Source organism: Zychaea mexicana (genome assembly GCF_025766255.1).
Source record: "Zychaea mexicana strain RSA 1403 chromosome Unknown BDB00scaffold_59, whole genome shotgun sequence".
Lineage (NCBI taxonomy): Eukaryota > Fungi > Mucoromycota > Mucoromycetes > Mucorales > Lichtheimiaceae > Zychaea > Zychaea mexicana.
In genome coordinates this window covers 255,899-274,476 of record NW_026516722.1, presented here as the reverse complement: position 1 = coordinate 274,476, position 18,578 = coordinate 255,899, and the positions used below count along the sequence as shown (strand labels likewise).

Here is an 18,578-nt window from a genome sequence, read left to right as displayed (position 1 = left end):
TATGTCTAACTTCATTTTAGTTTTATCTCTATGATAGAGGATGCTCAGCAGCTCTTATTTGGAGCGTTCCTTAACGCTAATATGGTTGTTAGCAGTTGTCCGCTCGTCGTTTTTACGTTTTCTGAAGAAACATTTACGGCAAGGATACGAGGCCGACTGGAACCTTTTCGTGCAGGATAGCTCTCCATGAGCAGGGTTATCTGCCGTGATCAGGTTGAGTGGTGCAACGACCAAGACTTTGCTACTTGTACCTGCATCGTACATCTCTACACCTTCCTCTAACTCCTTCAGGTCATCCACAATTGAGCGCACAATTTCACCACTCGACAATCGATTATGTACGCATATCAGGTGCGTGTTTGCTCGTTTGTTGCACTCATCCAAAGGAAGCGCGGCTGGAACCATAGAACACGATTCAAACCTGTTCCATTTTTTTGAACGATTCCCACTCGTATCGTCCTGAAACATATTCAAAGGAATAATTTTAACAGGAAGTGTAGTATTATAACTGAACCGAAGATTGAATGCTGGATGGCTTCTAACATTCACTTCTTCAGGTAAAGAACTATGTCCATTTTCGTCCAAATAAAAAGAATATAGAGGGATGCTCTATAAGTAATCATTGTGATCAGCTAGGCGATAATCACGCAACTTAATTGCATCTGATATGATATCATCTGAACCAGCTATACGATAACAGACACACAATGATCCATTCGTCGTTCCTTCCAATAAAAGAATACAAGCATCTGCCATGATTTCACCATTTTTTGTATAAAATCTTGAGAGCTTGTACCCTGTTGTCCATGAATATCTTGTGGCCTGGGGTATTGTGTTATCATATACAACATCACCTACCCGATACATAAACTCTTGACCATCTACATTCATTGTAACATTAGGGTGTTGAAAATATGGATTGGTTTTCCATTTATCACCCTGCATTGGCGAGTCTCTAATGCCTTCAGTATAGTCAGGCAGTGCACTCAACTTTTGCGAAATAGAAGGATTAGCATTGATGATCTTCAAAGTAGTGGACGGCTTTTGAAGATACAGTTTATGCTTCTCTTCCATACCTGCGCGCTTCACGACTCTTTCAACCAATTCTGGTTTGAAAGTGGGAATTTCGTTACACTTGTTTTCCTCGTAACGCATTGTCTAATGCAGTGAAGGCACCCTAACTTCCTTTCTCTCATAGTCATCGCAACCAATTTCAACAGCAGCTGCCACAAGATCAAGAACCTTTTGTCTATCCTGGCGTGATTGCAAGTTATCACTGCTGTCAAAAAAGGCTCTCAGCAGAAACTCAAGCTTGTTATTGAAAGGAAAGTAAGGATTGCTAGAGTCTGGCACTTCATCCTCAATTCTCCATGTAGTCTCCATGCTTACACCCCCATATTCATCGACTCTGTCTTCATCAGTCAAAGGAACAGTTGAAGATCCAGTGAATGTTCCACTGTACTCTGTGGTGAGACTCGTAAGGACATTCGTGAATCTGTGAAGTCCTTCTGCGGTTTCACTTCCACTTTCATCATCACCCCTATCGGCTGCTTCCTCTTCCTCTTCATCTTCAGCCTCAAATCCTTCCATGTGTTGGCTACCTACAACATCGCTCTCTATACCAGGACGCATCAAGGTATCACCACCTTCATTACCAACACCGTGGTCGTCCACTTCTATAGGCGCTGCATTGACAACAGGAGGATTATCATCTCCAGCATCGAAATCATCTATATCGCCCTCAGCGCTTATAAAAGCACCACTTTGGGTAGCACTAGTATTAGGCACAATACCATAATCAGTACTTTGATTACTGAGAGTTGAACTTCCATTCCATTCAACATAATTTCGAAGATTATCGTGATGCTTCTGAGTACTCATATGCCTAATTTTTTGCGAGTATCTTGAATTGCAAACATTGCAATAGTTGCGAGTAGAATGCGGGCTTGAAGAAAATCTACCCATGAACATGTTTTGTGTTTGATGTGACATTTTGCTTAAGAGAAGTAAGAATTGAGGAAGAGCATATTTGCATAAGCTGCTCTTTATATATTGTTCTGATTCGCCAAGACGAAGAGGAACAACTCCGATTTATTATTAAGCAGCAACACGCACGTGTAATCTGACTCAGCAAGCTTTTCTTCTTGGCTTTTTTCTTCTTAGTCTTGGCATGCATTATTCATCTGAGGCATTGAGCATAACTTATTATTCTTCATCTCAGAGTCTTCGACACTTCTTGGCATGCATACTATTACTAATCTCTTTAGATTATTAATATAGGATGTTTAACAACTGCTGAATATAAAGGTAATGTGTCAGCGTTAGATGGTTGATTAACAATGTACTAAAAGTATTACATTATTGGAGACGAAATGAGTCAGGTAAGTCCATCAAAATTAAAGGTAAGTATAAAATCATAGTGATATCAACATTAATACTATTAGCTTATGCTTTAAATGCTTAAAGAAGAGTATACACTGCTGGTAAGTTAAAGACTCCTTTTGTGTTGCTGCTATGCAATCTTTTTTCCTCTCCAAGTGTGCTGCTGTCTATTTGTAGGGCTATCTTAACAAATGACGAGAAACTCTTGAACGGTAAGCATGTCATTTTTCTGTGTATGTCTTTTGATTTTGAATACTGACTCAAACATGTTATAAAAACGATAGGTTACAGAAACCCACTGATGCCCTAGGATATCCCCAGGATTGTGTCCTAGGATTGGAACAAGCAAAACAAATCTCGCTGTGCTTTTTTGTGCTTCAGGATGATTTGTGATAGAATTATTGTTTTTTGTAAATTCAATTAAATAAAAAAATTTTCAATACGAATACTCCTGATATCCATCACTGATACATTAGCATGCAACCCCCCACCCCCCACCATCTCATTTTCAGGCTGGTGAGTGCTGGTACTTGCTCATCCATAAAAGGCAATTTTAGTGAACCTGCATGAGTCTAACCATAAAAAGTATTTCCAATTCTGAAAAGTTCTTGCCCAGGTGTGTAGTGTTGGACAGTAGATTGAGCTCTAGCGAGTGAATGGAAGAATTAGGAAGAAGTAGCTATAGAATAACGGCGAAGGGATGATTGAGTTACAAAATGAAGGAACAGAAATAGGTAGAAGAAATAGCTATGAAATACGTCAAAAAAGGAGCGGGAAAAATCCAAAAAGGAAACAGTGTGTCAGTGTCAAATCTTGCTACGACACCCACCTGCCAAAAAAACAACCCAGTAACTATAAAAGTAGTTACTCACTTAGTAGTGATCAAGGAATGTGAGCAAGGTAGGGGTCGAACCTACGATCTCCTGATTCGTAGTCAGGTGCGTTATCCATTGCGCCACATGCCCGGTGGTTGCCTTTGACACGTTGTGTGTACTTGCCAAACCCCATCTTTTGGTAGCCCACTGGAGTTAAAACCCGATTTCAGAGTGCTTTCAGTGTACTCTGAAATTTTTCTTTCAGTGCGCTTTCAGTGTGCTTTCAGTGAGAATCTTCTTTCAGAGCGCTTTTAGTGCGCTTTCAGAGCCGTGATGCAGCAAATGGATAAAAATTGGCTCCCCCACTAAAATCCTTCTCCCCTAAAACCATCTAGGATGACCCCTTTTTTACACCACCTGGACTGCTGTGCTTCTTCCCACTCTGAGATTTTTACCGCCACTATGCTTGTCTCCACTACTTTGCTTTCTTCTCCTTTTTTTTTTTTGTTTTTTTTTGCCAATTTCTAAATCAAAATTCTTCAACATTTTTATTTATTTGACCATCTACAAGTTTCTTGATTCGCCATCGCATTAGATTCCTTCAAAATGCTTTTCAAATCTGAAGCGATTTCTATAATTCAAAACTTGTTCTTTATTTTATTCTCTACTACAACTACAGCAGCGTGAAGCCAAAAAAGAAAAAGACCAAGACCTGACCTGGGGTATTATGCTTTTAAGAGTAGATTACTTTTATTTTTCGTGGTAAATATGTAAGAGCACAGCTATTGTCTATTTGAATAGGGGTAACAACAACGCCGGAATGGAGCCTCCCCAAAGGAACGACACACTACCACGTATACGGTTCGATTTCTAAATGGTAGACATCCATGCCTAGCATCCTAAACGACTCAAAGATTTGCGTATTTGGTCGTAGGTACTCAACAAAAGCAAAAACGAACTAGCAGAAATTACCGTCGGTGGGATTGTGCAGGTTGTGGACAAAGAAATATAAAATGCGCCCAGGACGAACGATCGCTTCAGTATGAAACTGAGTACTTGGGCAAACGACTCGGACATAGGTGCTGGTGTTGATGTGGCGAGACATTTCGGAAATGAACATTTGGCCTAGGAGATCGACTTTTGCATATTTGTAGAGGTGATCGCTGACCTGATTACCACTAGTGCTAGCGAGTGACGCAAAATTTATGTCTGGAAACATCGATTGGTAATACTCGACAAGACAGTGGTAGTGGCGCGTATCCATGTACATTTTTTTGCCTGTCTTGAGGGGAAGATATGATGGTGGCAGCGGCTCCCAACCAACTACGCTTACTCCCGCGGCATAGTCGAAATCCGATTGATCTAAGAACGGCTGACAATCGTAATGCTCTTGCATGGCTTCTGATTGTGGCAGCAACAGCTCAGCAATCTGTCTGGCAATCGTGCTGTTGCTGCACCACTCGACCACGACTCGTCGGACCATATCATCAGCGAACACGACACTTAAGAACTTCTTTATGTACGTAAGCTCGAAACGGTCTTTTTGGTTGGTGTACTGGTTCTTGATGATCTTGTTGAACCGCTCAAAGCTGAATACCCACATGTTATAGCAGCTGCCAAAATTGAGTACCATGTCGCGAAGGTGAACATGCAAATGCATATTTGGCGTGACTTGATCTCTAGAGTACAATCTTGAAAAGTCGCGGCCAAATTTGAGCAGCAGTTGGTGGGCTTCCTCGTTTTCGGCGATGGTGATGGATGGCTTACACAGGAGACGTGCTGCTGCGACAAAGAGCAACCAGTGTGCCATCTTTTCTCCAAGCAATCTTCCCTTCAACAACGACGGCGAGAGTGCAACAGTCCACGACCTCCATTCATCCGACGTCATTCCAGCAAATCCAGTCGCAATACAGCCGCGAGCGATGCTGTATGATGGGGGCACCACCATCTTTTCGAGGCAACTCTCCATATCGGTCAAATGCTCCTTGGTCAAGGTTCCGTCATCTTTCCATATGGTGGCCATGCACTTGGCTGTCCCGCAGAACATGTTGTACATACAGTCGACTATTGTCTGCGAAATAGGATCAAAGTATGGAAGATGATGCAACTTGGACCAGCGTGTTCCATTTGACTTCTCCAACTGTGTCCTTTCGTCAGCCGTTTTTGCTGCCTTCCAAGCTTTTGCGTCTGCCAAGTTCTTTGCCTTTGTCCGTAATCTCCAAGGAAAGTCAAAGTTGGAGTCATCGCGCAGCCTTGGATTCTCTGCTTGCGATGGCCAGGAAATGTCGCAATGGTTACATCCGTAGAATGAGTTTGGACCTGTAAAGCCAGAAACCTTTCTTGAAGCCGGTATGTCCGATGCTACGAACAATAGAGCTGCTCGCACTTTGACCAAGGAGCCGTCATCAATAACCATATCTTTGCCATGATATAAATGTAAGAGACCGTCGACCATTGGACACAGGAAATTATCGATTTGCTCTATCAGTATAAAAAGGAAAGGGAATCAGAATCACACATGCGAGACTCCAGAATCAACGAGCAAAAAGATAAGCAACAGTATAATCGAAATGGTACCTTTGGAGCTTCTGTGGGGTCCTGGTGCTATACCGACTAACATGACATTTGATGACTTGAATCGTTCAGATCGTGGCAGGTTATTGATTGTCATATACAGGGCACCGACAGAATACGAAGTCTGCTTATCGAATGACTGGAACCAATCGACATTGAGCGTCAACATAAGTGAGTGTTGATTTCCGACACGTCCAATGAATGATACAGGGTTTTCTGCCATGGATTCTGGCGCCATTATCGACCACCATTTGCGACCATCGTATACATCATCCAAAGAATTTGGTCGTGGGCTTTGCTTCCTCCAGTGCTGGAGTTTTTCGCCGAATCCTGGTCTACGCATCATAATTGCAAGGCTTGCTGACACAGGATGATACGCATACACTTTGGGAGGTACAAGGTTTCTGTTTCTCAAATGAAACAAGTTCATGCCGCATGGGGCTCAGTGTGCTGTCATTAGATGGTGTGGGAACTTCTAGAACGAGCATTTCAAGTCGGTAGGTATATGTTCATTGGGATAGAGGCAGTGGCAGCTGGGACATATAACGGTTGCTTGACCGCAATCCAAGAGCTCGTTAAGACCGGATAAGCGGGGTACAGTAGCCATTGACTGTGGGATACTGATTGGAATGTAGAGACCCACAAAAACGACAGATAGAAAATGGAGGAGCAGCTCACCACCAGCCCTGCTCAAATAGCGATCTTGGAACAAGGCTAGGAAAAGGTAAAACATGATAATGAAGTCGGATGGTCGTGTATAGGGGTCGCAATTGGACGGGTCGGGTCGGGTCAAAGGTCTGACCCGTTGACCCATGGGTCAAGAAAACACTGACCCGACCTGACCCGTTCAACCCGACGGGTCAAAACTCGGGTTGACAGGTTACTACTGATTTTGATTTGGTGACAAAGGAGGTGTCAATCAACCTGAGCTTGAGCACTGGAAGTGCAAAACTACATGTATACACAGCTCTCTAAGATGATGGCACGCAAATTTATAGCAGTGCTAGCAATATCTACGTTTTGTGTGATTATTTAAAGGTAAAGGGGTTTGTGCCATAACGAAAGAAATCGTTTGTACTCACATGCATTAAAGAAAACATAATGGTTAAAGTGTGGTTAAAAATCGACTTCCTATAAATGCCCCTAATCCTTTTCCCTTTTCCCTTTTCTTTTCATTTCTTCCTTCTTCTTTCATTTTTCTTTTCTTAATTCCTTCTACGTCTTTTGTCAAATCTCGTCTCTCACTGCCACTCTCTATTGTCTATTCTCATTGTACTATTGCTACTTCTTTACTACTATTACATATATTGCTTATAGCTTACTTATCTTACACTTTTGAGTATAAAATATGATCCCACAATGAAAAAGAATATAAGTACGTTTTATGTTACAGTTCTATAGCAGACATATTGACAACTACATCTTTAAAATAATGATGCTTCCCAATAAGAAGATTGACTACTTAAATACAAGTACCTCATAGATATTATATGTATACACGGGTCACAACAGGTCAACGGGCTGGGTCAAGGGTTAGACAGGTTGACCCGTGGGTCTGAAAAGCATCAACCTGACCCATTGATCCGTCCTCAACCCGTGGGTCGGTTTTGACCTGCAGGTTAGATTGCGACCCCTAGTCGTGAAGTATCTGTGTAAAGCATAGTGAATGAGATACTAATAATTTGAATCTTGTGCTACTATCTTTTATTTATACGAGAACATAAATTTACTATCGGTGTTTTCGTCCTCTTCTTCTCCCTCAATAGTAATGTCGAATGTCGAAATTGTTGGTCGCAGTTGCAGCAAGTCAATCGTGCTTGTTGCTTGGCTGCTGCTCTTACTCAAGCTTGAATCGAGCTCTATTGCAAATTAATCAGTAGATTAATATCGATTTACAAATTTGGTGAAAACTAATAACTTATAATAAATTACTATATATACAGGATTTTGAATCCAATGCCGGACACGGGCTCTAAAATTTTCGCGAATGGGATGTTTTTTTTCGCTCATGGGATTTTTTTTTTAGTTTACGGGATTTACCATTTCGTTCGCAGGCTTCTTTTTCGCCAATGAGGTTTTCCATTTGGCCAACGGCGTTTTGATTTGGCCAATAGCATTTTATTTCGCTAATGGCCCCTTTTTTCGCTAACGGCATTTTCACTTGGTCAACGGCCCCCTTTTTCACTAACGGCGTTACTAATTTGCTTACAGCATTTTATTTCGTCAACGGCATCGTCACTTGGACAACAGCCCCCTATTTGGTCAACGACATCATTATTTTGCTTACAGTTTTTTTTTATTTCGCTAACGGCATCTCACTTGGTCAATGGCTCTCTTTTCCGCTAACGGAATTACTAATTTGCTCACCACAATTTATTTCGTCAACGGCATCGTCACTTGGCCAACAGTCCCTCATTTGGCTTACAGCATTATTGTTTCGCCCTTGTTACTGTCGCTTGGCTAGCAGCATTTTTAACTATTAGTCTTTGCTTTATGGTGCCTACGTCTTGTACGTATTCAAGCAAAGGTGCTTTGTTACAGCGTATAATTATAGTTTCATATTTATAGCTTTTGCTGTTAGGCAGAAACTGAACCCTGCTAATGCCATTTACATTCAACTATTACAGTATAAGAACGCAAGAGCAAAATTCTAAGTCTAACAATGTTACTCAGTGAGCAATGATTAGAACAGTTGGCTCGAAAAGAGAGCCAGAAGATGGTCATTCCAAACAATTCTATTGTCTATGATCATCGAATGTGTTTGCCCTGGATATAAGTAAATAAGGTATGTCGCATTTGCAATCAAAAGCTTAAACGATACTGAAACATGCTTTTTTCTTTCCATAGACAATCTGAACCCATACTACAAATTAGCATGCAATGGTATATCTTCCATGTTGCTAGCAACAAATACATAGGCAAGACGAAAAAAATAGCTTGAAAAAAGCTTGGAAAAAGTGGATGTTGTACCCATCGGAAAGGAATAGCAAAGCCGATTAGGCTGCAACAATATGACTAGCAGTAAGCAAAATCAAAAACGACAGCTTGAAGCATGAGCACGTGCAATTTTAACCTTCCTTGTGTGCATACAGAAGCAACTCATATACTTTTCTTTCTAACAGCTATGCGAGTCTTCTTAGATCATAAAGGCTAGTGCTGAATGAAGAGCATATACTCAACAGTAAATAGTTTCGTTAATACAAATATGATTCCTAAACATGATGATGCCTTGTCATATCAACGGCCTGCATAGATGATACAACAGCTGCCCTTTTGTAAGTATGCAACAACAATAATGACGGTCAATTTCAGATATGACGGGAATAGTAGTATAAACAACCATTAAAGGAGTATCCTCAGATTTTCAGATGGCTTGTATTTCTCATTATATATCTGGGCAGACCATATCATAGTCATAAAGCATCTTGGGCCACTGACAGACGATCTCACAAGGAAGTAACATCAATTAAAAGCAGCTATTATTCTCGGTAGAGATTAATGGCGAGGGCAATATAGACATGAATTGATCCTGTATATCGTTTGGATGTAGGAGTTTAGCCCTTTTGAGCGCTACTTCTTAAATTATGGTACTCACTGGGCTTGCAGGGGAATATCAAGGGGTAGAAAAGAGCTTGATATTACCTTGATATACAGCTTTTCTATAAAATATCAAGGTGTTTTCAAACACCTTGATATTTAGCTTTTCGAGTAAATATCAAGGTCTTTTTACACCTTGATATTTTTATGCGCATGTAGCCCCCCAAGCTCATAATTTGATTACATCATGCATGTAGATGTCTATAACGGTCTTACTATACATTGCATTTGGACCGGGTGCCTTCTGTAGTAGGTTCGTAAAAAGAAGGATTACGCATTGCATATTTTCGTTCTTTTTATCACACATATAGTAAACGGACAAAGCATGCTATTGGTTTTCATATTCATGGTCATGTGTAATATATATATTATTATGGGTGTCCACAACCGTTTTTATTATATTTTGTATAAAAAATCAATACAAGATTATGCTTTATAGAACATTAAAAGAACGTCATCAAATGTAAGTCTATGTTATGTAATGATTTTAAAAGGAAGGCTGTAGTCGAAAAGAGATAGTGCAAAGGATGGCAGTCCTGCTACGGAAAAATGCATGTTGAGTCAAATTATAAGTGAAAGCAAAAGCAGCGCAGAAGGAGATGTTCATAGACGATTTTGGAGATGACATACCTAAAAGACACAATGAAGATTGTTAGTGAAGAATCCAGAATGCATAATTCATAGGATGAAGGAGTTAAAGACCGGCCGCGAAAGGAGCAGTTTGATATATACCAATGGTGCAGAGACAACGAAGCTCGTCATATGTCATAGGAAAAGAGTACTAACAAAGATACATATACCTATAAGGCCTTGATCCTTATCATCCATATGAGTCAGCCGTAATAGTAGCACTCCATTTCATCACGTTAGGAAGCCTTAGCAAGGCATGAATAAGTTCGTAGTGTACATGTGGCACGATGAGATGGGTGGTAGATTGTAGTTAGTCAGGGTTATAGATAAATGGTATACAGTAGATAAAATGAAAAAAGGGAAACTTACGCTCTTCTAGCTATATATAACATCTGGCAGCGACAGCAGCTTCAAAAGGTATAAAGTACGAACTGTGTTGTATGAAATGGTATAATGAAGGCGTGCATTAGTATAAGCAAGATAAACCGTAGAAAAATGTAAAAAGGAAAGAATAAGAGCCAAGAGAATCACCTTCAAACAAGACCGTAAATAAAAATCGATATATATAAAAACTGGCTGTTGTATCTGTTACGTAGTGAGAGGAAGAAGAAGAAGGAGGAGGAAGAGGAAAGAGAAAGGGAATCCAGTGAACCAAAAAAAAGAACTTTTGAAAAGTACTCATCACATGCACACTCACAAAATCCGATCCAAACATTTGCCACAGATTATGCAAGTAGCGCGTCGATTCCACCGACCAACACTTTATCCATCTTTCTGTATTCCAATCTTACCTACCACCTTACACCTTGAGCATGACAAAGTTGTATCCACTTGGCGTTCCCGTAGCACTGGATATTAAATCGTTGAAGAAAGTGGTGGCCTGTGCAATAGCCATGATCGTAGTGAAAAGTAACAGGCCGTGCATAAGAAAAGGAAGTGTAAGAAACAATGCGTAGAAGAAGTCCAAGTATGCAAGGAAGAGCATCAAGTGAGATCGTTGATTACTCCCCCAACACAATCCATATTGTGCTACTTTATTATCGTACCATAACTTTTACGAACCTTTATCGTAAACCACGCCATCCATTTACATTTGCTGCTGGCAATATGTCGCTTGAATTTGCTACATTCCTAAGAGCATGTATAGTAGCACCCATAGTCGATGAGCAGTAATCCAATACGCCCTTAAAAAAGGTAAGAATGAATACACAGTGCACTACATCGTGACCAACCCCAATCCGATCCACATTGGTCCGACTGCAAACAATAATAACGGTATTCATCTGCAGCAAATATAAACTAATTGAGTGACAAAACATAAAGTCATTATAAAAGACGCTCTCAAAAATATACTTTCCTGAATCAGATCCCTTTCTTGATATCGAACTGCTTAGTGCTAACAACCAAAGTAAGCATAGAGAGTTGCTGGCAATACATTGTCGTTGCATGTACTGAGTTATCCTATAGATGCCTACCATACGTGAAATCAACGCGCAAAGAGAGCGCGAAGCAGAATCCCGTCGTGTGGCCATCCAGCAGGAGAATGCTACTGCTTACGAGCGTGCATTGACGGAAGAACGGCTGCAAAGGGTGGAGACGGAAAACAGGTTGCTGCGCGAACGGTTGACGTCGATAGGTGATACAGTTTCGCGCCTGTCCGAAGCGCGTCCTGAGCATGGGCAGCAAGAACCCGGTGTGGTCCAAACAGCGAGCACGCCAGGCCGTTTGCCAACTATTTCCGTAAGAAAACAATTATACAACGGCGAGCAATGGATTAGCAGTACATTGATGACTATGATGTGTTTGATAGGAGGCCATCCGCGACTACAATCGTACCCTGGGTGATCGTGGTTTCTGTTTCTCGACTGTGTTCACAGATCCACATAATCGCGCTGCTCGTGATCTGATCGTCAGGTACGTGAACAGCTTGAGCCATATCAACGTCAACAAGCGTCGTTTGTTGGACATGGTGTATACGTTCTTTGATAACGAGCGTACGAAGTCGCGACGACCGCCTTCCGCTGCTGAAGAACTGAAAGTGGTTCGGCGACGTTATCAGCGACGCAATACGGTAAGGTCATATAGATTAATTGGTGAGGATTTGGCTATTTGTTGGTAATAAAGGTAATGTTTAATATATACAAGAAATTGCAACGGCGATTACGAGCCCACGAGAACCATTCTGCTCAATTCGATGAGCTCTACCCAGACGGTTCTCGGTTGCTCCAGCACAAGTGCCAGTCTGATGAAGAGACAGACACGGAAGGCAGCACCAATGGGAAGCAGTTGTTGGTGCTGGTGCCTGAATGGCGTACCGATAGGGTAAGACGCTTGCATGAGTGTTTAAAGGTTATGTCATGGAGCTGATGACATCTGTAGGCAAACGAGTTTTTTGCAAAACTGGACGAGATTGTGGCTGCTGGTGCTGGTCTCCGGAATCAGCGAGCGGCACTTGTTGGTAGAACAAGGGTTAGCAGAGCGGTGGATTTGGCACCTGAAGTGGTGTCTACGCTGCCAGCTTGGGCTCACCATTAGAAAAATAAATCGGTTGCACGGTTTCCGTGTGGGTATGGGGAGGGCAAAAGTAGTTATGTGTGTACTGTTTCGTAAGAGGATTGTTTAGGGGAGGGGGACTCAGAATGCAATTGATATTGGGGGTCAGAAGAAAAAGTCTTCGCCATATTTTGGGGTGACATGCAAAACGAACACGCGTCCTTTCTTTGTTCCCTTTCTTCTCTTTCCTGGTTTTTTTCTGTTAATCTTTACACTGAACAGCATCTCCTTCATTCGACGCTCTATTCTCGATACACTCGAAGGAAGGGTATTCAGTACACATACAAGCTGCCGCACATTCACAAAAAAGCCTCATTGTTGGAACCAGCATTTGGTACGGTTGGCCTTGTATATACACGCGTTCCTAGATACTATACAGAACCATCTCTTTGTACAAACGAACACTTTCTTTATACAACATAATGTGCTGTTAATCGTTTCGCTGACGAGCTCAGCAAGAATGTAGGCACTTACGTAGCTGTTTCGACAGTTGAATGGACATGTAAAGGCAAGAACGAATTTTTTAAGGCAGTGAACGGTTTTGTTTGTTGAGGAGGAGAGATGAAAGTATAAATGTAGAGATGGGATATTCATGCGGAAAGTAAAGGGTTTGCCCTTATGCTAACATTTTTTTAGGCAAGGGAATGACTACTGTTGTTCCGTCATTATCATCGTCTAGGCTATCATATTTAACGACTGCAACTTGTGTGTTCAAACGGTGAACAGGCACGATGCAATCGCTACTCTCGGCTCGAAATCGACTACTCCATGTTGTTTCCAAGTACTCATCCGTGAAGGAGGGAGGAGGAACATCATCGTCGCGCGAAGCATACCATCGTACAAATGCAAATACATGCTCTGTTGGCACGCTATCTATGGTCAACACATGCCGAAAGAAATACTGTATTTCACATGGCCATGCAACTGGCGGTGGCTGTGGTTAGTATTACGTTGCCCTGATTCGTACAGAACTTGTACATGCGCTCCTCGCCGAGATCGTGCTGCCATGCTCCGGTAAGTCTGACCCATGATGTCAACTGTCTTGATCTTCTGATAATAATTGCTAACGATTTCCAAGCCAGTTACGGGGTACCGGAAATGGTCGAAAGCTTGGTCGTATACATGATCGTAGAATTCATACAGATATTCATACAATGTGTCAGGCATGGTCGCGGTCGGTCCAGTTTTCAGAGGGTAAGAGCTTGGGGGCAATGGCTCAGATCCTGTCGCTTCTTCTGTGCCCGTTGACCATAAGTAGAACCCATGAATGTCAAATCGAAGTGGGTCAACGTCAGAAGTTTGCTGGATGGGTTGAATATAATCAAGGAAACGAGTTAAATATTCAAAATGATGTGGACGGTCTTGGAATCGACCTTCAAACTAGCGAAGAAAATCACGACCACCAGTCTTTTGCAGAAACCGTTTCAAGAAAGTCACTTCGAAAGACTCCTTTTGGTTTGTATCGATCTCTTTCAGATACCCGTTGTATCTCTCAAAGCTGAAGAGCCAGAATCCGTACAAGGGGCCGAAATCAAGGATCGTCATATCCAGATGCATATGTAAGTGCATGTTTGGTGTTACTGCTTCTGCGCCATACAAGTCTTCAACACCAGTGCAAAAATTCAGCAAATTTGCGTGTGCCAAATCGACCTCGCTCTTAGTAATCGATGGCTTTACTAGTAAACGGCATGCGTTGACAAAAAGTAGCCAATTCTGAAGCAAACGATCTTCGAGGTGTCCCTGCAGCACAAAAGGTGAATACACTAGGCACCATGACTTCCAATCATCAGCAGTCATGAACGAAAAACCACTTTCGATCTTACGCTTCAAGGAAACATAGTCGGGTGGGAGGACAATGCCATCAGCCAGTCTAGGTATACGGTCATTCACAGAACAAGATCATGACATCCATCTATTAACAACGATAGCAACAAACACAATAAAGAACTGCTACTAAAACTTACGTTTGCATTTCCTTCAGATCTCGATTTGTCAGATGCGCATCTTCGATCCAAAGTTTTGTCATACGTTTAGCGGTACCAAGGAACAAATTATGCATTGGGTCGATAATAGTACAACGAACGGGATCAAAGTAGCGTAGGCGATGAAGCTCTGACCATCTCGTCCCAGTTTCACGTTCGATCTGTCGCCGAGCAGCCATAGTAGCAGCATATTTCCATCGAGTGGCATCACCCAAATTGCCTTCCTTCGTGCGCAGCTCCCAATCATCGACTTCGAAACCAGAGTAGTTTATACTCGATGTACCCTCGAAGACGGCGAACTGGCGAAGGCATTTATGGCAAGCACAGAGGCTTGCATGGGACGTGAATCCACTAGTTTTTCGAGCAGCAGGGATGTCGCATGCATTGTTGAGCAAAGCTACCCGGACAAGAGCGCCTTCTGTTGGATTGCTGTAGGTGCTGATCCTTTTTCCATCATACCACTCCAACAATTCATCAACCAGTGGACGAAGGTAATGATTCATATCGGATGTACTTGGCTCACTTGGACCTGGCATGATACCAACAAGGATTACATTCTCTGTTTTAAAGCGCTCTGACCGCGGCAAGTTGTTGACAGTCAAGTATAGAGCACCGCACGAGTACGTAGAATTGATGAACGGACCAAACCAATCAACGTTAAGCGTCAACAACAACGAACGATATAAAGAAACGAATGGGGCACCACTTCTATCAAGGATACCACGCCACATATCGCCATCATAGATGTCAAAAAATTTGTTTTCATATCGTGTGCGGGAACGCCATTGTTCAATTTTTGCCTCGAACCCTGGTCGCTTGAAAAGCCTCTGTATACTAGCAGCCAAGGGCTGGTACGCAAATTCCTTTACTGGAGATAGGCGACTCCTTAATGCTTTGAACAATCTGGTGCCGCACAATCCTTGGTATCGAATGTCGTCATTGGTGCATTCGGTGGGGCAATCGTCGGATCCTTTCAGGTAGAGACTGTGGCACCGGGAACACGACACATATAAGACGATGTTGTCTGTTAAGACAGAGAAGCCAGTTATACTACGCAGGGTAGCAAGTGAACGAGGGATATGGGCATCCGGGCCAAGGAGATCTGCAAGCAGGACTGAGAAAAACTCGATAACTATGCCTGAAATATGCTCAGAAAAAAAATGCAACTGGAACAAGACAAGGAAAACGAGGACGAGTGCAACTGGATGTCGATAATGCTGAAGTAGCATTCTTTCTGATGCTGAATTATCGAGGTAAGTGATATCTTTTTTTAAAGAAACACTTAATTAGTATTACTATGCAAGTGAATATAATAAAATTGTCCTTTGGGAACCGACCTCCTGTTATATCGACTATCTCGTCTTCCTCGTTGCTGTACCCCCACTCAATGTCGTCCGCATCCAATACACGAGCATGAGCACCAACCACAGTCTCACTATCGCTATCACCACCGTTTTCGAATATGTTATCCTCAATGTCGAGAGGTATTCTGCGGTTGGCATTGACAGCTACATTCAGAGATAATTCGTTATTAGTCGATCTATCAACAATTCTACTCAACAACTTATCATACCTTGAGGACGAGGGTAGGGAAGTGAAAGAGACTCCGGAGACGAAGGATGAATAGGAGAAGGGGGGTTGCCATCATCAATATCCATCGTATCATCACCATAATCGTCCATGTCCGCGTTAGAATTGCCTGCTGGTGGTGGCAAAACACTGGATTCACCAGTACTATCCATGGTTACGCCATTGCCAACTGATGATCGGGACGTGTTATTGCTCAAGGATTCATAGAGAGCGATCATACTAGCCACTATATTCGAAGTCAAATATCATTATTACCATACTGATGCTTGGAAAAGTAGCTTATAAAATACCATCCTGCTGTGTCTCGCCTCTTAGTACAACGTGATCACGCTCATCGTGGTTTTGCCGTACTCGATTTGTCACCAACTCATAACCCCGTGGGTTTGACCTGCTGCACGTTCGACAGTAGCAAGCAACCATACGTCTATTGCTTGCCATTATGCATCAACAAAAAAGCGAATGTAGATAAAAGATTAACCTCAAAAGAATTCACTTTTATATAAGAAAAAGCTTCCCTTGAACGGGGTCGTCTTTAATAATTCAGGGGTTGTTGCTCCTACACTGTCCCTAACTTTTCAAATCTCTACTTAATCGCATTGGTCATTCACAACAATGAAAAAAAAATAAACGCATTCTATCAGCATCGTAAAACATGTGCTGCTTTGTAATACGCCGAGAATGTTTTTATATATAAAAATGCATTGTAGCATCCTTTTTTTTGGATCCAACTGGTTTCGGCATGACATTAAATTATATATATATAAGAGCGGCATTTTTCGGCACTTTGCATATGTTTGTAAGAGAGCAGTATGAAAAGTACACATGATCTTTTGAAGCAAGGGCTGTAGGGGGATTATGAAGATGCAGAACAGTGGTAGTGCGAGACCCGTCACTTCTTTTTAGGTACATGGAATGGTGCATGTTGGTGTATGTGATAAAAAAATCATGAAAGACTTCTCTTTGTAACGAAAGCATACACTCGGAGTACTTCATCCGATGTAATATTGAGTAACTAACATGAAGTTCTATTCTTGCAGCTATTGCATATACTGGGGAGCTTTTTGGACCAATATAGTAAGTTTATATATACAAACAGAAACTTCATGCATAACTACCGCATCCACTCTCTGAAAACCCCCAACTTCTTTGGGGGCACACCTTGCCTCTTTATATATAAATATCAAGGTCTTTTAAAAGCCCTTGATATTGGACTTTTCGCGCGGTGACTGATGTTATTGCTGGGGAGAGGAAGGCAGAGAGAAAAATAATACGGGAGGGTGAGATCCTTGTATAGTAGTTTATATTTAACATTCTGTATCCATATGAGCTTACAATAGGAGTATGAATCAATACGATACATATACATATAAGTCAATTTCGATGAAAACAAAGACGTGCTACCGTATACACTTTATGTTTATGGGTGTTGTAAATAAGTCGACTCTCTTTCGACAACTTTGTTCTTTCAAAATGAGCACTAACAATAACCAACTCAACAAACATACCTTGGATTCCGATATGGCCCAAGGCCAGGCTAAGCGTGCTCGTGTGCACGGTCCTGCTCCAGCTGCTGCTTCGAGTTCGGAAAGCCACCTTGTACGAGACCTCAGTAGCTTGAGCATGAACGAGGAATCTGCTGCAGGTGCAATATTGAGAGCAATAGAAATGATATAATATATAGAGTAAGATTCTAAGCCACTAACAAAATACACATCATAATGACTCTTTAAGACAAGCCAAGGCAACATTTGGATTGTGATATTGACGTGCCAATGCATCGCAACAGCCAAGCAGCTGGGCCAACAAGCAGTAAGGCCTCGGGTGTGTGTAGAGAAAACTACGATCCCCCCAGTAACAACATAGTGCAGGATGCTCTGCTCCAGAACGCTGCTGGATTGTCAATCCGAAAAGCCGCAATGAAGAACGGCATCACACCTAGCACGTTGCGCACCCGCAAGCAGAAGTATGCCGAAAGTGGCACTTACCAGAAGGCAGAAAAGAAAAGTGTAACGGAAGATATGCACAAGTTTCTTTGTAGATATATCGGCCAGCACGCTGCTGCCTCACACAACGATATCTTTGATGCATATCACAGAAACTACGATGAAGCAGCGGTGACCGAACCATGTTGAAGACGTATGTACAGAAGAACCTTGGCATCACCGTCCGTGCGTTCAAGAGTCTCGCTCGAGCCCCAGATGAGGCAGAGATGCTTGTAGATATACAAGATTGCCTGCACAGTGTGTATGAGCAAGGTGTCAGCGCAGCCACTTGTGTTTTTGTTGGTGAAATGGCTTACCACATCAACAGCAATCGTACTTACGCTGATGCCAAGAAGACGCAAAGCGAGGGCACAGAAAGCAGCAGCTGTTGGTAAGGTGCACGAGCCCAAGGTTAAGCCCTTGGAACCCTTGGAAACCACCTCCACGTTCCTCGTCGGCTTTACTTGTAGTGA

General features: G+C 42.2%; 2 protein-coding genes and 1 non-coding gene across 3 annotated transcripts; all 3 read right to left on the bottom strand.

The window, feature by feature from the left end:
* Positions 1–54: 54 nt before the first annotated feature.
* Positions 55–480, bottom strand: BDB00DRAFT_767175 (uncharacterized protein; the record flags this gene model as incomplete). The annotated part of the gene is made up of 1 exon (XM_053119651.1): positions 55–480. A coding segment is annotated over one exon (426 nt), but the record flags the coding sequence as incomplete, so codon positions are not given.
* A 678-nt stretch (positions 481–1,158) lies between these two features.
* Positions 1,159–1,992, bottom strand: BDB00DRAFT_789640 (uncharacterized protein; the record flags this gene model as incomplete). Its single annotated transcript, XM_053120887.1, has 1 exon — positions 1,159–1,992. The coding sequence occupies one exon, from the start codon at positions 1,990–1,992 to the stop codon at positions 1,159–1,161; it is 834 nt and encodes a 277-aa protein (XP_052977651.1).
* A 1,282-nt stretch (positions 1,993–3,274) lies between these two features.
* On the bottom strand, positions 3,275–3,347 carry BDB00DRAFT_t75. The gene has a single exon. It is a non-coding gene; the product is annotated as a tRNA-Arg (tRNA).
* Between the last annotated feature and the right edge of the window lie 15,231 nt (positions 3,348–18,578).